We start from the raw sequence: 23,877 nt of genomic DNA, 5'->3' as shown, positions 1-23,877 counted from the left end.
CAAATTTGGTATCCCTGTGATCGTACTGACCCAAAGAATAAATTAGATGCATCATTTGTGGCGTGAAGTGAAAGCCGTAATATCCAAGCCCACAAGAATACGACACAAATGCGTTTTTTCACCATTTTCACTGCATTTGGAATTTTTTTCCCGCTTCCGAGTACATGGCATGGAATATTCAATGCGATCACTATGAAGTGCAGTTTGTTACGCAAAAAACGAGCCGTCACATAGCTTTTTACGTGTAAAAATAAAAAAGTTATAGATTTTTGAAGGTGGGGAGTGAAAAATGGAAATGAAAAAACGGGAAAGGGCCTGGTCCTTAACCGGGTAAACACATTAGGGCTCATTTACTTACCCGGTCCCGTCGCGAACCCGCAGTGCGTTGTCTAACGAGGATTCGGGTCCAGCGTGTTTCACTAAGATGGTGCGCCCGATTTCCTGCATGTGTCACTTCTGCGCCGAGGTCCACCAGGGTTCACCTTCTTCTTCCCAGTGCATGAGTGCTGATCTTGCGACACAATTAGTTTTTTAAATTCCGCGGTTTTCCCGAATCCGTCAGGTTGTCTGGCGCCACCCACCCCCCCCCCCCGATTTCTGTCACGTGCAAGCCGACGCCGATGCACCACAATCCGATCATTTGCGTCAAAAAACCGGGGCAATTCGGCGCAAAACTGAAATATTCGGGAAACCTGACGAAAGTGCGCCGTTCGGACCCTTAGTAAATGAGCCCCATTGACCCCATTGAAAAACATTGAAATCTGTGCATATATTATGTCTGAATTTTTTATTTTTTTTACTTGAAATTTATGATTCATCATCCATAGCTTAGAGGGGAATCTGGAGAATTGAATGTTGGCTGAACATTTGATCTGTAAAAGCTTCAGTTCTCCCGATTGCTAGAAATCTTAGCAGTCAGACCCCCAGAGATCAAACGATTATCCAATATCCAAAGGATCGGGCAATGCCCGATTGCTCGGGGTCACTCCAGTGGGATCCCCAATTAAATGAACCCATAGAAAGGAATGGAGTATTAGATAACAATGGACACCTGCGCCCCCTGATTATGGGGACTTTTAGGGAACACTCCCTCTTCTCCAAATTTCTGGAGGTTCTGGCATTAAGACCGCTAGACCGCTGTTTTGGTGTAACCAGTTCAAGTGCAGATCTCCCCAAAAAATGTTAACGTTGGCTTCTTTTTTCAGTTTTTGTGATTTGTTGCTTATATTTTTTCTCTATAAAAAAATACAAAACTTTCGGTAAGTAAAATTTTTGCAACATCATTACAGTCTAATCACATATAAGAGTAAGAAAAACATTATCTTAAAATAAGTGTCCAATATTAAGGTCCTGCCTTCTCACATGGATCCGAGCTGAAATTTAAAAAAATAAACAAAAAACTTATACAGGCGTTCTCCTACTTAAGGACACCTGACATACAGATGACCCCTAGTTACAGACCAACCCCTCTGCCCCCTGTGACCCCTCTGCCCACTGTGACCTCTGGTGACCTCTCTTGATATTACTATAGTCCCAGACCGCAATGATCAGCTGTAAGGTGTCTGTAATATAATAATAATAATTGTTTATTTATATAGCGCACACAGATTACGTAGCGCTGCACAGAGCTTGTCACGTCAGTCCCTGTCCCCATGGGGCTCACAATCTAACAGTATGGGGCACATTTACTTACCCGGCCCATTCGCGATCCAGCGGCGCATTCTCTGCACAGGATTCGGGTCCGGCGGGGATTTATGAAGATAGTTCCTCTGCTGTCCACCAGGTGGCGCTGCTGCGCTGAAAATCATCTCAAGGCGCCGGAATGCACCACCTCGGACCAGGTGAAGGTAAGCGCTTCCCGAGCGACACTTTTTCGGTTTTTAAATGCGGTGGTTTTTCCGAATCCGTCGGGTTTTCGTTCGGCCATGCCCCCCGATTTCCGTCGCGCGCATGCTGGCGCCGATGCGCCACAATCCGATCGCGTGCGCCAAAATCCCGGGGCAATTCAGGTACAATCGGCGCAAATCGGAAATATTCGGGTAACACGCCGGGAAAACGCGAATCAGGCCCTTAGTAAATGACCCCCTATGTTTTGGAGTGTGGGAGGAAACTGGAGGACCCGGAGGAAACCCACGCAAACATGGATAGAACATACAAACTCTTTGCAGATGTTGACCTGGGTGGGACTAGAACCCAGGACTCCAGTGCTGCAAGGCAGAAGTGCTACTCACTCACTCACCCACCGTGCCACCGCCTGAGGTTTTATTGATAATCCTTGGTCCAATTACAGCAAAAAATTTGGAAACTCCAATTGTCACTGCGGCGAAATTAAATTTTGTCTGGATCTACAATTAAAAAATATACATTTTCGACTTACATACAAATTCAACTTAAGAACAAACCTATAGAACCTATCTTGTATGTAACCCGGGGGGCTACCTGTATATACTTTTTAAAAAAAAATTCAAGTGTGTAAATTTTAAAGTTTTTAAACCTATGTTTACGCTAAATATATTTTAAACAAAAGTGACTATTATGTCAAGAATGTAATTATTTTGGTTTTCATTTTTCTATGACATAACCGTCTATGATTGTCAGTTTCCCACCCTTTTTGTTTTACACTGGATATAAAATAAAATCTATAAATAATGCTGGAATATATGTTTAGAATTTTTTTTTTTTTTCAAATTTTTAGAAATTGTAACCTGCTAATAATTATAAGGTTTTACTTGAAAACGTAAATTAGAAACAACAAATGCAAAAACAAATAGAATTTAGTTGTGTTTTACCCAAAGTAGAAACAACAAATGTAAAAAAAAATAAAAATAATAAAATAAAATAAAAATAAAATAAAAAATAAAAAGAAATTAAGGAATATAATGCCAATAATTTCATAATTTTATAAAAAAAAAAAAAAATTGAATTTGTAACTTTTAAATTGTTACAGTCTTTCATGAACGATAAAGAAATTATGGCAGAAGAGGTTTTAAATTGCCGCTTAATATAACGCCGTAAATTAGAAAAAAAAATATTGTCCAAAAAAAAACCCCTCATCATATGCCCTCATTATTAAATAATAATAATAATAATAATAATAATTAAATAAAATAAAAAATAAAAATAAATTAAGGAAAATAATGCCAATAATTTCATAATTTTATAAAAAAAAAAAAAAATTTCATTTGTAACTTGTAAATTGTTACAGTCTTTCATGAATGATCAAGAAATTATGGCAGAAAAGGTTTTAAATTGCCGCTTAATATAACGCCGTAAATTAGAAACAAAAAATTGTCCAAAAAAAACCCCCTCATCATACGCCCTCATTATTAAATAATAATAATAATAATAATAATAATAATAATTATTATTATTATTATTATTATTATTAAATAAAATAAAAAATAAAAATTAATTAAGGAATATAATGCCAATAATTTCATAATTTTATTTAAAAAAAAAAATTTGAATTTGTAACTTGTAAATTGTTACAGTCTTTCATGAACGATAAAGAAATTATGGCAGAAGAGGTTTTAAATTGCCGCTTAATATAACGCCGTAAATTAGAAACAAAAAATTGTCCAAAAAAAAAAATCCCCCTCATCATACGCCGGTTAATTCAATTCTCAGCTGTAAAATGAGAAGATGATAGAAGTTCTTACTGTATGGAGGTGGATTTCTTCTTTTTTTCCCTTCTTATTAATCATACTTAAGCACATTCATCTTATTCCATTCTAGCGAACCCGAATAATGATCATGATTATTACTTCTAATTAGAGGAAGTAATAGATCATGTAGAACCTTAGGATGAGGCTCATTAATTAACCTGAGTCCATAGGGACAGGGGCTCAGCACTTCGTCTTTGTCATGTTAAGTTTTAGTTTATCCTTCGCTACAATAGATGGTTTTATGGTTTATTGAAATTGAAACAAATAACTAAAAATTGATGAAATATGAATAGAAAGCGGAATGTCGATAGCCGGGTAATAAGCCAGAGCCGTGAAATGTTTAATCAATTTTAATTAGTTCCAGTCTTATATTAAGCGGCAGAGAATGTATTACTTATACGTTTGACAAGTGTAATTATTAGTGCACGGAACGCTTTGGATTTTCAATGAGATGAATGATTAGCAGGAATTTTTAATTTTTGTTTACTCATTTGGTGAATTTATGGAAAATAAATATTGTACTAATTTAATTAATGGAGGTAAATACCAATTTGCTCTATTTCTATTATGTATATACATTTTTATTTCTTTTATGTATCTTTTTACTGTTTCTGATGTAATATACACTCACCGGCCACTTTATTAGGTCCACCATGCTAGTAACGGGTTGGACCCCCTTTTGCCTTAAGAACTGCCTCAATTCTTCGTGGCATAGATACAACAAGGTGCTGGAAGCTCCTCAGAGATTTTGGTCCATATTGACATGATGGCATCACACAGTTGCCGCAGATTTGTCGGCTGCACATCCATGATGCGAATCTCCCGTTCCACCACATCCCAAAGATGCTCTATTGGATTGAGATCTGGTGACTGTGGAGCCATTTGTGTCCAGTGACCTCATTGTCATGTTCAAGAAACCAGTCTGAGATGATTCCAGCTTTATGACATGGCGCATTATCCTGCTGAAAGTAGCCATCAGATGTTACAGGGTACATTGTGGTCATAAAGGGATGGACATGGTCAGCAACAATACTCAGGTAGGCCGTGGCGTTGTACCAAGGGGCCCAAAGAGTGCCAAGAAAATATTCCCCACACCATGACACCACCACCACCAGCCTGACCCGCTGATACAAGGCAGGATGGATCCATGCTTTCATGTTGTTGACGCCAAATTCTGACCCTACCATCCGAATGTCGCAGCAGAAATCGAGACTCATCAGACCAGGCAACGTTTTTTCCAATCTTCTACTGTCCAATTTTGATGAGCTTGTGCAAATTGTAGCCTCAGTTTCCTGTTCTTAGCTGAAAGGAGTGGCACCCGGTGTGGTCTGCTGCTGCTGTAGCCCATCTGCCTCAAAGTTGGACGTACTGTGCGTTCAGAGATGCTCTTCTGCCTACCTTGGTTGTAACGGGTGGCGATTTGAGTCACTGTTGCCTTTCTACCAGCTCGAACCAATCTGCCCATTCTCCTCTGACCTCTGGCATCAACAAGGCATTTCCGCCCACAGAACTGCCGCTCACTGGATGTTTTTCTTTTTCGGACCATTCTCTGTAAACCCTAGAGATGGTTGTGCGTGAAAATCCCAGTAGATCAGCAGTTTCTGAAATACTCAGACCAGCCCTTCTGGCACCAACAACCATGCCACGTTCAAAGGCACTCAAATCACCTTTCTTCCCCATACTGATGCTCGGTTTGAACTGCAGGAGATTGTCTTGACCATGTTTACATGCCTGAATGCACTGAGTTGCCGCCATGTGATTGGCTGATTAGAAATTAAGTGTTAACGAGCAGTTGGACAGGTGTACCTAATAAAGTGGCCGGTGAGTGTAAATCCATATGTTGCCGGTTTTGGGTGCACATTGGTGCATCTGATTTGACACCAGATTTTTCCTTATAGGAAGTTGGCGTGGCTTAATGAGAAATCGGGATTAGGTTCTAGTGTACTGACCCAGCTCCATTGTCCATTATTGGTCTAGTGTTCAATTCATGGCATCAGCGCAGGTGCTGGGGGCACACCGGACCCGGCTATGGTTTGTTTTGAGCTATAGAGCGATTCCTCAAACAAATTGATTTGGTTTGAGGAAGTGCTCTATAGTGCGAAATGGACCGTAGCCGTTTAATAATGGATTTTGGATGTTCACCGGTTGAGTGCCACCACTGTTCTTTTGCCCTCATGATTGCCTTGCTTGTCATGGTTGAGCCCCCCCCGGGATTCCTCCTTCTCCTGTTGATGTATACGCCTGCCTATCCTCGGGACAGTGGGAGTTTTGGAGCTTGGTTTTTATGTGTGGGTGGTGCCCGTCCCTCCTTTTTTGCCTCTTGGATCACATGACTTACTTCTTACATCACAAGTCACGGCACGTGATCTAAGGAAGCCACTGATTGGCCAATGATTGGCAACATTTCTAGACCAACTTTTCATCATCGAAGACATTGTTGAGAGTGACACTTTCACTTTCTTTGTTGTCACTCCTGCCTCATGCCCCGGAGAGTTTTTAACAATTCCTGGAAAACCCCTTTGAAGGGGTAGTCTCAAGATGAGATCAATATTCTTGTTTAAAATATATTTTAACATCAAGGACTCCCACTGAACACCAGAACAGGGAAATGCTACTCTAATTGAATGAAGAGGAAGGTCAGGCATGCAACCTGCCACTCCACTCACTTAAAAGTTGAGGTTAAAAAACATGGCTTCTTTCTTCCAACAGCAGCATTGTATTGTATTGTATTGTCTTATTATAATTATTCACACTAATGTTCCTCTTCTTTTACTCTAGATTACCCCCGTTCCAGGGACACATCCTCTACTTGTCTTTGTAAATCCTAAAAGTGGAGGGAAGCAAGGTGAAAGGTAGATATTTTCTTATTTTATCCAACTGATGAGTCGTTCTTTTATTTGGTGGTCCGATTGTGTCCTGAGATGAGCAGATTTTTAAGATAATTTTATTTTATGATATTCACAAATTGACATCTGATCCCCCAGTCGTTGTGGATTGAGCCCTGCTGAGGGTATTGCTGGCGTGTTATTAAATTGTATTGAGAAATGTTAAACAACTCTCAGCTCTGAATATAATTACTGACTGATGTTTAATGGGAGGCAAACATTTGAGAATTCATAAGTACAAGGACCCCAAGTTCTGCATCTTATACTGGAACTTTGGAGCACATCTACTTACCCGTACCGTCGCGATCCCCACTGTGCATTGTCCGAAGAGGAGTCGGATCTTCCACAATTCACATAGCTCCTCGCCCAATTTCCTGCATCCGTCGATTCCCCGCTGAGGTCCGCCGGAGTTCCCCTTCTTCTTCCCGGTGCATGTGAGTGCTGATCTTGCGACACAATTTTGTTTTTAAATTCCCTGTTTTGTCCGAATAAGTCGGGTTGTTCGACGACCGCGTCCCCCGATTTGTGTCGCATGCAAGCCGGTGCCAATGCACCACAATCCGATCGCGTCCACCAAAAAAACAGTGCAATTCAGGGCAAAATGGTAAAAAGTCAGGAAACCCGACGAAAATGAGTCTGACAGACCCTTAGTAAATGTGTCCCTTTATCTTTGATTATCTTTGACTGACGTCTCTGTGCACATGGACCTTCTATCCCCATTTTAGTTCAGTGAAACTCTAGACTCAGTTGACCAATGTCTTGGGGATGTCAAGGGCACTTCATGCACCCACACCATGTAATATCATTCCAGATTACTGGGGGTCTCCAAAACTCTGACCAATGCCCATAGAACATCAGGGTCATAAGCGGAGCTTGTCTTGCCCTCATTGTGTAGTCCTCATTTTATCCCCTGTACTTGGTTTACCAATTTGTGCAATTTTTGCTATGGAACATATGTTGGGCAGGTTGGCGGTACTCTATGTACTATACGCTACTATACTATACTGGTAACACCCTATAAACTTTTGCACATAAAACGGATGGTAAGGCAGACTATCACAGGCCAGTTGTAACGTTGGTGGCTCCAAGCATCAATCTCCTTCCACCCTCTGGAAGACGGAGCTGCCGCATTACCCACCGTGTTGACTACTTTGCTTCTCAGCATACTTTAGTATCCATCTGCTATGGCGTTGTCAGTCCTTCATCTGAACACACATTGGAAAGGTTACCTATGTCCCCATGTACCTAGACTAGATTTGTCCATGTCACCCCAATGGCAATAGACCATATTTGGGACATTTCCACGGCATTCATGTACAGGAACACTTTAACGTCATTTTAGATTAGTGTGAAACCCCAAAAATCTCATCACCATTGCCCATAAAAATATGTTTTATTAGTAAATTAGTGTGAACCCTATAATATCTGTTAACCTTTGCTGTCGAACATATGCCTGGCAGGTCTTGGGCACTCTAATATCCCCTTTGATTGTTGTCTTAAAACAGACATTAAGTGCAAATTCAGATGAACATATGGCTGGCGGGCATAGGTCCGGTGTGCTGGAATACAGGAGGGGTGACCCTTCCCCTCTCCATAGAGAGGCACAGCCATGCATATGGGGAAGTCCTATCTTTTCCCTGTCTACGGAGCGGTACGGTGCCATACATCCCCCCTACGGTTGTGTGAATTAGGGCTCAGACAGACTTGCACACTCCAATTGTATAACTGAGATCCAGGGCCTGACCAACCGACCCTCCTTCTCACTATAATATACACATATAATATAAAGGGCTGTGACACTTATATTAAAAGTTTCTTCTTCCTATTTGTGTCTTCCACAATATTGGTCACCTCCCTCAACAGGAAGGTCCTGATGACCCAATGATTGGGTTTGGCCACCTCACCAGGACATATTGGTGGATTGACGTCCAAAAAGCCAGGGGACAACAATATGCCGGTTTGGCTGTTCAGATGCCAATCTGGAAATATGTCTGAACCAGATCATTGGGTCCACTCATCTCTAGTCCTGAGCATTGTGGTCCCCAGTCCCCTGTAAAGCTGTAGATTGTTTTCTACTGCCTCCTGTGTTCTTATATACTGATCTACCCCCTGCCCTGACCTTGGCTTGTACCCAGACACTGCCGAACTCCGTCTGCCTTGACCCCAACCAATCTGTGTCTGTTTTCTACCGGACCCTCTGGTACATTGTGCCATTATCTTCTGACCCACTGGTTCCTGCGGCCACCAGTTCCTATACCATTCTGCTCCATTGCTCCCATTTTTCACACTTTGCAAAATTTGCCTCTTTTTGTTCTCAGACTTACACATTTGCTTGTAAATTTATCGCCGAGGCTCATCATTTGCCTTTCTTATAATTATTATCAATATACCTCATTTTACAAGACATTACTTAATATATGAACCGTGAATGTGATCAACAGGGAGTGTTCAGTTTTATTTTACTATCAGATTATGAAAACCATTTTTCACTCTTACAATTTCCATCACATTAATGAATTATTTATCAAGGGCTGGAAAAAAAAAAGAGAAAAAACATTCTATATTAGCGGAGATTAACAAATATTCTCCGAATGAGTCCTATGTCTTTATTGTGCCATAAAACGCCCATACGTTTCGTCTTTGTCATTCCATAAACTTCTTGTAAGTTTTTCTTTCATTATTTTTTATCTGCAGGATACATCGGAAATTTCAGTACCTTCTAAATCCACGACAGGTTTACAGTCTTGCTGGGATCGGACCTATGCCGGGGTAGGAGGCTTTGTCTTGTATGGATGTTTACATTTATCGGAATAATATTTTTTGTTCCGTCTTCGTGTGGTTATATATCTATTTGTTTAAGGTTTTCCAAAAATTTATATTTCGAATTTGTAATTTGAGCAAATAAAAATTTTGAAACTGCAGGAAAGTTTTTGCTGGGTCCTGTTACTCATCCGTACATGTCAACATTTGGAACATTAATAGATGATATAATTGTTTGGCGTCTACGGTTATGGCTTTGCTTCCAACGTTTATCCGCCTAGTGACTGCGGGTCGTAAGAGTTCAAAAGAAATTTGCACTTCGGTATTTGTGGGATGCATGCTGGGTACAGATTTTCGATTAAAGGAGTTTTCGGAGATCCTAAAACATTTGTCAAGGGGGAGTAAATGCCATAAAAATAACAAAAGAAACCACTTCTTACCGCTCCAGAACCGACAATTTTATAGGTCTTACATTAATTATGCATTTCTTTATAATAGTAATACTATAAATTGCACGGTTTCTGGCCCAAGTCTACATTAAAAATAAGGGACATGTTAAAAATTACCCAAAATTTAGCTGATTACTTTTCAATTTCTTTTAATTAAGTCATATGACTCTGGTCGTAGTGATGAGTCACCAACAAGGTGATGGCCAATGGATCATGCAGTGGATTGGCATTCATTCGCAGGCCTGATGGTGACAGTGAACATTGAGGGGACAAATTTTTAAGGAAAAAAAGGTCCAGAAAGAAATGTTCTTTACCTATATTTCTACTATGGATTAGCCTCATTTATTGTTTTATGACTCTTCATTTTCAGGTTGAATTTCTTTCGAGATGTTCCAGACTTTCGAGTTCTTGCTTGTGGTGGGGATGGGACAGTTGGATGGATTTTGGACTGCATTGGTAAGAGAAAGCCTTGAAGCAGGAGTCATCATAAAGTTGGCAAATGCTGTTGTTCTTGCCCTCCCCATACACGTTTACGCACACCTTGGCCAACCATGCATGCACCCTGAGCCATTGCTAGACACCTCTTGTGGTGGGTTGTCCCCCAGGGTAATGAAAGGATTGAGCAGGTTGAAACTGCGAAATATTCTTTTCCCCGATAAATGTGAAAAGGAGATGGTTATATGGACTTTTTTATCGGGTTTGGCTACCATTATTGTGTGGTTATTAAATGCTTAGCTTTAAGAGGTGCTGGTTAGGTAGAAAAACTTTACATAGGTCACACCTGGAAAACCCAATGAACATGGGGTCTATTCCAAACATTTGCAGTGTTCAGTTCTGAATGGGGTTGGTTGGGGATAACATTTAATCTTGTATCCATAGGATAGGATATCAAAAGTTCATTGATAGGGGATAAATAATAACCAGCCTACTCAGAGAAGAGCCTATTAACAGATATTCCTGGCCAACCACTTCAATAACAGATCTCAAAGAGTTCATCTATTTTCACTTTTTTGAACTTTTTTCTCTGCAACTCTCTCTTCATTACAAAATGTTTTTAGATGTCTAATTTTGATGTCTAAGTATTGATATGAACTAACATCAGGAGGTCAGTAAAATTGTGCGCACTTGTGGATCTTCCTGAACACTATAGTTGCTAATACAAGAAATAATAAATTTTTTCTCTACAGACAAGGCCAATTTGACCAAACAACCACCGGTGGCTATCCTACCTCTGGGTACGGGCAATGACCTGGCAAGATGTTTGAGGTGGGGAGGAGGTAAAAAGAAATTATATTTTTCCTTATTTTTTCCTTATACTGTATTTTTTTATATATTTCAACTGTGTAACTGAAGACACTGTGAGATGCAAAATCCAATTTCATATCATTGTTGACCATGTATGACAATGTTTTTGTCCTTGTGTGCACCCCTTTATCTGGTGTAACTATTTGTTTGCTCAGTTTATGTGTCTAAAATGTATCTACCTGCCCCAACAAAGAGTGGGGGCCTTAAGAGTCCAATGTTCCATTATTTCAGTTGGGTAGTCCTAGGCTGGAACAGACAGTCTGGCACCTCCCACATTACAGAAGAGGGCCTATTTTGCATATTGTTTAGCAATATGGATAGCGCAAATTGCATGGGAATGGGAAGGGAAAGAAAAAAAACAATTGTGCTCTAATCGGTGGAGTGGCACCTAGTAAAGGTTTCCATGTGTTGGCATTTGTATTGGAGGTGAATGATGCCTTTATGGAAAAAAATATTAAAATGACTACATTTCAACTAAAATGAATGATATACAGTATACATTCTGGTATCTCCTGTCTTAAGCACCTCTGGCCTAGCCAAAAGTTTGGGAGGAGGTCACAGGATCATCTTCGGCCAATTAGTGGCCTCCTTGGACGAAAGGACTTCTTATGGTCTAATTGACGTCCCATGGTCTCGAAAGCCCCTGCTGGTCGCAGCACATGTTCTCATACATTTTTCAAACCAATATTGTGCTCTACATTGATTGTAGTTTGCAGAATTTTTTGATCCAGTTTTTAGGGTCATACCAAGTGATGGCACATGTGGACAATGGTGCATCATGCACACATCATGGTAGCTCATACATTCCCAGGGTCAGAGCCCAGAACTAGATTGTTTGCTTCATCTTTCTGCTTTGGACATAATCACATTGTGTTCTGTTGTTTTTCTCCTGTGACATCATTTAGACTTACTTCACCCTTGGGATTCACTTATTGAAAGGTCAAGTCCTAATTCCACATTCCTATCCTGTTAGTTGTAGGAACAGATCTTAAACATTGCATAGTCTGAGTTATTATTAGACCTGGCTCTGAAGACTGCTAGTGTGAAAATACTGAGAATACATTAAATCTTTATTATGCAAAGATTTTAGAGTTTAGAGAAATGCGGTCACCTCTCAATGAAATGTAAGCCCAATCCTTTCTCTTTCCGACCAACCCTCACCCAAGTAGTAATGTGGGACCCAATGCTACATTTTCACCTTGCCCACACTACCATGTCCCATTCATAATGAAAGTGACTTCTTATGTGGCTTAAGGACCTTCAACCTCCCAACAACAACAATGACTAAGGTCAACTTCCTTTGCCCTCCCTATAGCCAAAACTATTTCTTTTGCGTTGGTGAATATGTAATTTTCAATATGGTGCCCCCATCTATAATTACAATACTATGCGCAAGCCATTGGACTATGATCCCAATAGGAATTAGGGCAAGAAATTGGTGGATAATGTAACATTTTCATGCATTCCCAGGATCTTCATTTTTATTAGTAGTAATTAGAGATGAGCGAGTATACTCGTCCGAGCTTGATGCTCGTTCGAGTATTAGAGTACTCGAAATGGCTCGTTGTTCGGACGAGTATCTCGCCGGCTCAAGATTGAGCATTTACTTAACGAAACACAGTGAAGAACAGTGAAGAATACAATTAAAACAGTGAACACAGATTGAACACATGATCATTTAAGTGAAGAACACATTGAAAGAACACAGTGAAGAACACATTGCAGATGTTCCATACATCTGCTAACTTACTATTGTGAAGAACAACGTTCGGCACGCGTGTCTTCCGATAAGTTAGCAGATGTACGGAACATCTGCAATGTGTTCTTCAGTGTTCTTCTTTCAATGTGTTCTTTCAGTGAAAAATGCTTGAGTCTCCCATTGACATCAATGGGGTTTGTTATTCGATACGAGCACTCGAGCATCGGGAAAAGTTTAACCCGAGTAACGAGCACTTGAACATTTTAGTGCTTGCTCATCTCTAGTAGTAATGTCATCTGCTCTACGTACTACTGCACCCCCAATAGTTTCAAAAATCCTAAGTGTCTTGGTTTGTAGTTGTTGGTTCTCCACTTGTCCACCATGAAGATGTAGTCTGTGCTGTTTTTGGAATTGATAGATGTTCTGGCTACCCAAGTTCTATCATAAAAACAATGTGAGGACCCCTGACACCAATTGCTCTTGATGTCCCCTATTAACCAATATTGGGATCTAGTTGATTCCACCAAGGTCTCCATCAGTATTCTAGAGCTGCGTACTTATCTATTTTTGACATGAAAAGAGATAAATTCCCAACAGTAGACCCCGATTCAGATATGAACCGCAAAGTGATAGTTGATATTGAATAACTGTATTTCATGTATTTTTTCACAGGTTACGAAGGGGAAAATCTGTTGAAGTTCCTCAAAGACATCGAAAATGGCACAGTAGTCCTTCTAGACCGATGGAAAATTGAAGTTATCCCTAATGACAAAGATGAAAAGGGAGACCCAGTGCCTTACTCCATCGTGAATAACTACTTTTCCATCGGCGTGGTGAGTGATACTTTCAGTGCTTTTTACCCACCGACCAAATCCCTATATTTTTCAGGAGTATGTGACACTACCGCGTCTCACCGGTATATTTGGTTTTCAGGCTTGCACTGGACGGAAGTTCAGGACCCTTTTCATCCATGAGTAGCCTCATTGGACTACGCAATGTCACTTCTGTTTCCATGTAAAACATAGAAACTGGTTGTATCTTTTTGCTGCAACTATTAAGTCAAAAAGAGCAAATTTGCTCCAAACATCAACACCAAATGGAGCTACATTTATCAAGCTGTCTAAGCCACTATAAGAAATCTGACCTACAAAATACTAATGGGCTTAAAAGATTTGTTTCATATCAAGATTGAGCTGTATAAAATCTAAAAAAAACTCAACAATGTTGTCAAGTTATCCATTCTTAACTGTTTTTATGTAGATTTGTGTATCTTCATTTTTGATTGTCTCGATCCCTCCATTAGTAGTTTAGTCAGCATCCGGACTCCACCAATTAAAAACCTACAAAGTGACAACTGTAGTTCCTTAAAAAAAAAAACATAAAAAATCTTAACTTTTCACTCTCCTTGTTCTTAACTCTTAACACTTAACCCTTCCTTGACCACGGGATTGGCCATCAATGTACGATCGATCTGAGACCAACTTTTGATCTTCACCGATCAACAAAAGAAAAAGCCATTAATGGAAATTTTTTAAAAACGCTTATTATATATATTTTTTTGTAAAATAATAAAATCCTATTGTAAAATTTTATATTTTAAATACACACCCTTGGTGATGTTTATTTTGATATTCACCCTAAGTGAAAGTACATGGATAGTGGCAATTACACAGATCTTCATTCTAGATCTAAGTTGCGGTAGTTGATGATCTCACAATGTCCCGAAGTTCATTGAAAAATCTACAAAATTACCTTTGGCTCCCAACGTTGTATTGAACATTTTATTTCTCCAATTTTTTTTGCAAAATTTATATGTGAAAAAAACCACTAATTTAATAATATAAAGCATCACAAATATGTGAGTTTTGCTCGAAATATAAATAATTTCAAAAAGTTGTCATTGCCCATCAAGTCCAGGCAGTTTTTAATTTCATTTACCGTATACACTCGAGTATAAGCCGAGACCCCTAATTTCAACACAAAAAACAGGAAAAACATATTGACTCGAGTATAAGCCGAGGGTGGGAAATGCATTGGTCACAGCCTCCCAGTATATAGCCAGCAAGACCCCTGTAGTGTATAGCCTGCCAGCCTCCGCTGCTGCCTTGGGTCCTTCGGTCCTCTTCGGATTCTTCCAAAGAGGAGCGGAGAAAGCCGATGAGGATCCGAAGGACCCGCGGCGGCACCGGAGCATCGAATCAAGCATAGGACCTACAGGTGACGTTGGAAAGGTAAGTTTTGACTAATTTTTTTTCTTGACTCGAGCATAAGCCGAGTTAGGGTTTTTGAGAACAAATTTTGGGCTGAAAAACTAGGCTTATACTCGAGTATATATGGTAAATTGGATCAGGCTTCTATGTACTCTCCCTATTATTATTGTTTTTGCTCTATTTTTATGTTTTAATCTCATTGTAACATCTTTACCTTTGCTCTGTCTGTTATATGGAGGTCCACAGCCCGGTTGTAATCAGGAAAATGCAAAAATGAAGGTTATGGGGGGAGAGAGGGGGCACTTCTCCCCTGCGCTGATAAAAAGTTTTCTAGAATCTATGTACGGCTCGTGTGTTGCGAAAGCATGAGAAATATTAATGCCTCCTTTATAACATATTAAAGTGTCAAATGCAAAATGAGACCCCGAGGTCTCATTTACACTAGAGAGTGTTTTTCAAAGGGAACACAAAGCCCATGACCCAATTCCCGGCTCACATCATCTCCAGATTTCATCTTTAATAGACATAGGATAAATGCCAATTATATACCCCCCAAAAAATATATTTTCATCTTCACATTATGTATTTTGTCTTGCTATGCAGATTACAACCTGGATTTTAAAGCTTACTTAACACATTTCGCATAGAAAAAAAAAAAAAAATTGCAGCAAGGAAATATTGAAACGTCTCGTCTTTGTTCCGTGTCTTATTATGAGAAAGTAGGGACAGGGCTCGGTGCTAACAGCCAATTGTAAAATAGGCCATGGGATAGAGTGTTCCACGCTTTGAATTGATGCACATCTCCTCCGTATCACAAGGAAAATCTCCGTAAATGAGTCAATCTGACATATAATTGCAATATTTTTGAAATTAAAAAAAAAACATTTGTATCCACAGTTGAGTCGAACATTGACGATAGGTGATGGCTTAACGTGGATCACCCACTAAAATATCATACATTGTGGTAGATTTATAATAAAGGGCAACTGATACGGGAATCGATTGATCCCTCTTTGAAGAAACAGACGATTTCTGGGACTTCCATAGGGCACAGACACTTGACGATCTTATTTCACGCCAGGTGGCAATGTTGTATTAAACGTTCCATCAACCTAGAACTATTGTTATAACTTTGTCTCTTAGACAGTGGCAGATAAGTGTGACATGGGGCCCTGAGCTGTTCATACACCTTGCCGATCCAAGCCCAAAGCTTTTAGATGGTCTGAGCTTCTGCCAGATCAGTGTAGCCTTCAGAATCTGTGAACTATAAGCCTACAGCCTGCACTGCAATGGACAACTCACCCACACTTCTACGCCACCAGTGCCCCCCATAAAGAGGAGCATAGACCATGCTCTTAGGTTGCCTGAGCTTCTCCCAGATCAGTGTAGCCTTCAGAATCTGTGAACTATAAGCCTACAGCCTGCACTGCAATGGACAACTCACCAACACTTCTACGCCACCAGTACCCCCCATAAAGGTGGAGCATAGACCATGCTCTTAGGTGGCCTGAGCTTCTCCCAGATCAGTGTAGCCTTCAGACTCTGTGAACTATAAGCCTACAGCCTGCTCTGCAATGGACAACTCACCAACACTTCTACGCCACCAGTACCCCCCATAAAGGGGGCATAGACCATGCTCTTAGGTGGCCTGAGCTTCTCCCAGATCAGTGTACCCGTCAGACTCTGTGAACTATAAGCCTACAGCCTGCTCAGCAATGGACAACTCACCAACACTTCTACGCCACCATTACCCCCCATAAAGGGGGCATAGACCATGTTCTTAGATGGTCTGAGCTTCTCCCAGATCAGTGTAGCCTTCTCACCAACACACCACTAGTACCCCCCCCCCCCATAAAGTGGAGCATAGACCATGCTCTTAGGTGGCCTGCACTTCTCCGGATGATATCTTTCATTTTTTGTTTTTTTTCATAAAATAAGCTTGGTGACCTTTATGTGGTGTTTTGCTGGATTAGATTCTGTGAACTATAAGCCTACGGCCTGCTCTGCAATGGACAACTCACCAACACTTCTCACCAACACACCACTAGTACCCCCCCCATAAAGGGGAGCATAGACCATGCTCTTAGGTGGCCTGCACTTCTCCGGATGATATCTTTCATCCTTGGATTTCCCATAAAATAAGCTTGGTGACCCTTTATGTGCTGGATTAGATTCTGTGAACTATAAGCCTATGACCTGCTCTGCAATGGATAACCCACCATGACCTCTTGGCCACCAATACTTCCCCATTTGTCTTTTGCAGAAATCCCAAAGGACAACATTTGGGGAAAATATAGGAAACTTTACACTTGTCCCTCTAAACAGCATCCCTGGCTTCAGCACTTACCAACCATTTCCTGGTGCTTACACTCCCATGGGTCCATTGGAAAAGATGTCATGTGACATGTTGGCCAATCCCAGTCTTCTAACTTGACTGCAGGTGCCAGGGATTGGCCTATACATCACTTATGCTATGAGTGTGATGTCCACACCAATGGCCCATCAGGCCAATAGTGGTCATCACAAGAGCAAGGAGTGCCCTCCCCTTAAAATTGGGACAGACAGGGGTCCAAGAGCAGAAGCTTTATGGTGCAGACTGCCCAGTGCTAAGATGTACTAGATATACAGTATAACTTGCTACATTAGGTAGACACAGTAATTTGATTTGGAACATGACCCTCTGCCCTTTCCTTCATGTGACCCCCCCCTTTGGTATTTTCCGCGTATTCTCGGTAGACTTGTCACTTGACTCCAGACAGGTGTGAAACCCTGGAAGCCCTCACCACATCGTCTGTCTCTGTGCGATGCAAATGTGCCCTTTCCAATCACACTGAAATATAAAGTTGTTTCAACTCCTCCTGATTCTTTGAACTTCACAGCCAAAAACACCTTCATCATTACAGAATCCAGAGAGGAGAATGAAAGCACGAGCCTGTAGGAAGGGCAGAAAAATTTACAAAAGATTTAAAGAACAGAAAGTCTAAAAAAAATGAAGATTTCCCCTTTGTTTATGGGATTTACCATCTCTGAAAATGTTTAATTACACCAGTCTTCATCGTAGGATTGATCCAATGAGTGTAGAGATTAAGAGCTGTCAATCAGCTTGTGTAGGTGGGGTTAGAAGGATTATGGTTGTCAATCGGCCTCTGTGGGTGGGATCAGTTGGATTGTTATATAAATCCTACTGTGTTTTTGTATAAATCACAGGACTGATTCGCTGGTTTTAATCTGTCCAATCAGCTTGTGTGGGCGGGACTTGTAGAATTCTCACTGTCAATGAACCAGTGTAGGTGTGGTCAGGAAGATTCTCACTGTCATCTAGTATCTATTGGTGGGATCAGCAAATTCTCAATATCTAGCAGGCTGTTTGGATGAGGTCACCAGGATTCTTACTGTCCAGAGAAATTTCTATGGGTAGGATCAGCCTCTATAGGTGGAATCAGCAAAATTAGTCAAACAGTCTGTTTGGGCTGGGTCACCAGGATTCTCACTGTCAATTACTGTAGCTTCCATAAGGAAGGTAAACAGGACCCCCTGTAGGGGTTTAAGGTTGAACCTAAACTCTCTGCTGCCTGATGCAATATATAGAATGCCGCCCCTGTGCCCCATCCAGTAGTAATATATCAGGTTTTTTTAGTAAATGGGTTCTCCATGCAGTGTCCCACACCCATGTTGACATCAGATGTAAACAGATGCCATTTTTAAGTGACAGATTCTGCTTTGTTGCAGAAAACTCCTTCCCTGATGCTGCCCCCCATCTTGAGCAGGAGGTGCTGCCTGAGGCAAAAAGCTCAGCAGGACTCTCATTGTCTCTTTATCAGGAGTCTGGCCAGGATTTACAGTTTCTAATTTAGAAATCCTTTGCTAAATCTATTTATACTTTATATTCCTGTTTTCGACTCCCTCATATTCTATCATATACATAACCTTCTCCAAGATTGGAGGGCATTAGAGATCACCTTACAGGTTCCTTTAAGGAATATTTCACTTCTAATGTTCCCTATTGTGAAATAAGGGATGTAGCTAAGGATTTCAGAACTCCCCTACTTAAGAACACCCGACTTACATACGACCCCTAGTTACAAACGGACCTCTGGATATTGGTAATTTACTGTACTTTAGCCCTAGCCTACATTAAACAGCTATAACAGTTTTTAAAGGCCTCTGTAATGAATCTTTATTGTTCTTATGACAGCCCAACATTTTTAAAATCCAATTGTCACAGAAACCCAAAAAATTCTTGCTGGGGCTACAATTATAAAATATACAGTTCCGACTTACATACAAATTCAACTTAAGAACAAACCTACAGACCCTATCTTGATACGAGTAGCCCATTATGTTTATAGATTTAGCATTAGGGCCCAGAAGTTACAATGTATCTTTTCTATACAGGTAGATAACTAAGGTTCTAAGCTCACGTCGTGTAGGTCCCCATCCGCTGGCGAGCCACAGGTTGCTTCAGCCGACTACAGACCAATTTTAGCTCTATATAATATATTGTAATGTAATTGGAGCCAAAAAGAATTATAAGACGGAGCCGTCACGGTAAAAGTATTGAACAAGAAGAAGCACATTGTAGGAAATGTCCTGTAATCTTGTGTAATTATTATCGTATCTAATATAAATGAGAAAATGTAGGTTTTTACATTTGTTCGTAATGAAATATGGCGCGGAGAAGGGATTCGTCCCGTGAAGGAATATAGGATAATAAAAAGGAGATAATGTCTTAATCACTCTGCATTATTAAACATTAATAGAAATTCATTAATAGCATCTCTGTAACCGTCTGTGTCATGCAGACCTCGGCCTACAGTGAACGCTCCTCTTCTCGGATACTCTACGAGGACTTAACTGCTTCAATCCCATCTCTAATTCTATTCCCCGCGATCTGGGTGATTCCCTAATTGCCTTGGGTTGAGTTTGCGATGGTCTTCCCTAATAACGCTCTACCTTGACCATGTAGATATCTCAGCCAATTGGGAAAATATGCGTGAATGGGGGAATCTTTGAAGACCAAGGAAGGACATCAAGGATGTTCTTCACACGTTGGAAGTCCCATAACCTCATTTAATAGTGTTGTAGATCCTTGTAAAGATATTTGATACGGTGAATGGTTTTAATGGTCACAACCAAGAGTGCGGTATTAAAACAGTTGGACACAGTTGTTAAAATGGTCATTACTGAAGAAAATCTTGATGGTTAAAGGACCATTTTAACATAAGGCAATACGTTTACTGGTTATGAAGATCAACATGAGGCAGCTAACTTAGTGGTTGTAGAGGCTTTCAATGAGTAACAGAATATTGTCCCTTTATAAAACATTCTCTGAAAAAACAGTGCACTAGTTATAATCCAGTCCATGAGTCACATGTATGTCACGGGTGTCCCTGCGATCCGTGTATCGGATCGCAGGCACACTCGTGTCCCTCTCCGTGGTGGTGTCCGATCCCTTGCTCACTCACCTCTCCGTGTTCCTTCTCCCATCTCAGCTGGCCAGCCTGCGCCTGTACTCGCAGATTTAAAGGGCCGGCGCACCGCTGATTGGAGCTGGCCACTTCTGGCTTTTCCTTAAAAGTCAGCCTCTCCCAGCAACCCCCGCGGGATCTTAGCGCTCCAAGCCTATGAGAAAGCTTTCCCTGCGTGTCCTCTGTATTCCGATCTCCCATTCTGACCTCGGACCTGAACCTGACTTCGTACCTTTGCTGCCAGCCCTGACCTCCTGCTCCATTCCCGACCTTGCATCCTTGCCGTCTGTATTGACCATCTGCCTGTTTCTGACCACGAGATTGCCCGCTGTTTCTGTATTCGACCTTGGCTGCCACCACGGACAAGTCCCACCTGTGGAACGACCTGGTGGCATCACGCCGCAGCAAGACCCTCCTGCTTTACGGTGGGCTCCGGTGAAGACCAGGTGCCGCTTAGATTCCGGTCCCAGGCATCAGCTTGTGTCATTGTCCGCGGTGGTCCAGGGGGTTTACTACCCTAAAGCCTGACAATCTATCTTGAGTCGACCTCTCCTCAAAGATCATCCAGCCCTTTAAAGCTGTGCCCAAGGCTTGTAATGCCACAGTGTGAATAACACTAATGAGAGGGGTTGGGTAGGAATGTAAAGGACACCCCCAATGCCAAGTCTACTGATAAGACTTAGCAATGATAAGATAGGTTGTAATTCACTATAATTCAGGTATGGTGAGTTTTCTGGCAGTCTTACACCCAACAACCAAAAAGTGATGGTCTAGCCGAGTGATGCCATTAGTTTCTATGATGATAATTGTAGACTAAGGCATGGTTTTACTTTATTACACTGTATAATAGTAGGACATTCAGTGGTTAGGAGAATATTTATCTCCTAAGTAATGTATAGCCACTGCTATGTTAGATTTGTTACCAAATACGCTAATTGGTGGGTGGTACCAGACTGTGTTCTCCACACACTTGAAAGTGTTAAAACCCCAATTACCAGATCGGGCTCCAAAAATAAGAGCGCTTACTGCTCAGGAATGGTGGAATCGGTGATCGTGCCACCTATCAAATGGTGCTGACACGGGTGGTTCCGCGGCCCATATCCCGTGTGCCTGTGTTCCCATCTGCCTGGAACTCCTGTTGTTGACCCGGGATTGGACTTGATGTTACATCTCTGCCGCCTGCCCCTGTGTCTAGACCTGACCACGAGACTGTCTCCTGCTAAGGTACCTCATCCTCGGCTGCCACCCCAGGCTAGTCGCACCTGTGGAACGACCTGGTGGCATCACGCCGCAGCAAGACCATCCTGCTTTACGGTGGGCTCCGGTGAAGACCGGGTGCCGCTTAGATTCCGGTCCCAGGCGTCAGTTTGTGTCATTGTCCGCGGTGGTCCAGGGGGTTTACTACCCTAAAGCCTGACAATCTATCTTGAGTCGACCTCTCCTCAAAGATCATCCAGCCCTTTTAAGCTGTGCCCAAGGCTTGTAATGCCACAGTGTGAATAACACTAATGAGAGGGGTTGGGTAGGAATGTAAAGGACACCCCCAATGCCAAGTCTACTGATAAGACGTGGCAATGATAAGATAGGTTGTAATTCACTATAATTCAGGTATGGTGGTACCCGGCCACAGCAAGACCATCCCGCTTTGCAGCGGGCTCTGGTGAAGACCAGGTGCCACCTAGACTCTGGTAACGGCCAGTGGATCCACACATCCCGAATCCTGACAGGTGCAAAGAGTTAGAATTATTAGAGATGAGCCCACCCGTTTAGGCTCAGCCTGAAAGATCTGTTCAGTGCATGAATCCAAAGACGCACCCCCACTGGTAACAACTGCGATCAGTTCAGACACCGATCAGTGGTGTTACTCTTTAAATACAGCTGGCAAAGTAAGTAGATGCCAATGGCAGCACATGGCGCCATATCCCCAAGGTTTTAAATCCAACGGGTCGTGACTGTAACCATCGGGGGTTGTGAGCTGAACGCCGCACCCGAACTTATGGTTGAAGTTCAGGGACTCGAAGCCGCACTGTTTAGCATAAACCCAATCCTTACTTTTCAGGTCCACTCATCGTTAGTTATGAAAGTTCCTCTTCTTTTTCGATGACTTTTTTATAGGTCATATATTCCGCCAAACTTTGTTTTCTCCCTCTTCTGGGGAATTTTTGTTGGCTTTTTCCATATGTAAAGTTTAAAGGCTGCTGCAGATGTTTCTTTATCTTGACATGACTGATGTTGTTATCTAAACGATACATTTCTTCATGTTAAAGACTAGACTCATTATAATGGATTCTGAGAAGCAGATAGTTAGTAGGTAACGTGTATTCAGCGATGGCTCCAGCTGATTGAACCAGCAGCTGTGGGACTTCATTATCTTCTGAAAGGCGGCGTGCCACACCAGCTGGTCCCCATTCTAAGGGCATGACATCATTTTCACTATACTAGTCATAAATCTAACTATTGTGTAGCGACAAAAGTTTGAGCCGTGTTGTCGCTGGAATTTTTTTAATTTTTTTGCTTTTTCAAAATAAAGTAGAGAGAGGCAGAATTAAGACAAAGTAGAGTAGATGTGCAAGAAAATGCAACTTTGGAATTTATCTTATTAGGGGTTTTGCTATGTGCGGTTCAAGCCTCAAGGGTTCTCAAACTTACCGAATACTGAAAACTCCTATGAAATGGTAGGGAAAGGGAGAAGGGATGGGCAGCTGTGATTGTGAACCTCCTGCTGTGAGAGAGGAGGAGGGAGATGCAGCTGCAATTCCTTCATTTTTGAACCTGCATTAAGTAATTGTTTTATGAGACGATAGACTGTGGAAGGGAAGAAGGGAGATGCAGCTGCAACTTTTTGGCTTCTATATGTAGTTGCAACTTCTCAATTTGCGAAACTGTAAGATAGAAGAGGAATGTGCAGCTTCAACGTCTTTACATTGTGAAGCTTTATGCTGTGAGAGGGAGGAGGGAGATGAAGCTGCAACTTTTTTGTGTTTGTTAAACTGGATCCTGTGAGAGGGAGGAGGGAGATGAAGCAGCAGCTTTTTTGTGTTTGTTAAAGTGCATGCTGTGAGAGGGAGGAGGGAGACGAAGCTGCATCTTTATTTGTGTTTGTTAAACTGCATGCTGTTTCAACCTTAGTTTTTGAAACTATACACTGTTAGGGGGAAGGAGGGAGTTTATGAAACTGCACATTATGAGACAGGTGAAGAGGGATGTGCAGCTGCAACTTCTGTATGCTGCAAAAGCATATGCTGCAATAGACGAGGAAGGAGATGCAGCTGCAACTTGTTAAGTTGTAAAACTGCATGCCATGAGATAGGAAAAGAAGGAAGTGCATTCTGTAACCTCTCTATGCTGTAAAAGTATATGCTGTGAGAGGGGGGAGGTAGATGCAGCTGCAGATTTATTGTGTTAGTAAACCGACATGCTGTGAGAGAGGAAATGA

General features: G+C 41.5%; 1 protein-coding gene across 2 annotated transcripts in view; it reads left to right on the top strand.

Moving 5' to 3' along the window:
- Positions 1-23,877, top strand: part of DGKB (diacylglycerol kinase beta) — a 366,542-nt gene that overhangs the window by 166,203 nt on the left and 176,462 nt on the right. For both annotated transcript variants that reach the window (XM_072154389.1, XM_072154390.1), the window contains exons 15-19: positions 6,444-6,517; positions 9,245-9,319; positions 10,130-10,215; positions 10,947-11,036; positions 13,436-13,596. In XM_072154389.1, coding sequence (XP_072010490.1) covers positions 6,444-6,517; positions 9,245-9,319; positions 10,130-10,215; positions 10,947-11,036; positions 13,436-13,596 — 486 coding nt within the window. The remainder of the gene's footprint in view (positions 1-6,443; positions 6,518-9,244; positions 9,320-10,129; positions 10,216-10,946; positions 11,037-13,435; positions 13,597-23,877) is intronic.

The sequence above is a fragment of the Engystomops pustulosus genome, chromosome 5 (assembly GCF_040894005.1).
Source record: "Engystomops pustulosus chromosome 5, aEngPut4.maternal, whole genome shotgun sequence".
In the NCBI taxonomy this organism is placed as follows: Eukaryota; Metazoa; Chordata; class Amphibia; order Anura; family Leptodactylidae; genus Engystomops; species Engystomops pustulosus.
Note: the sequence above shows the minus strand (reverse complement) of the source record. Positions and strands in the feature narration are given on the sequence as shown.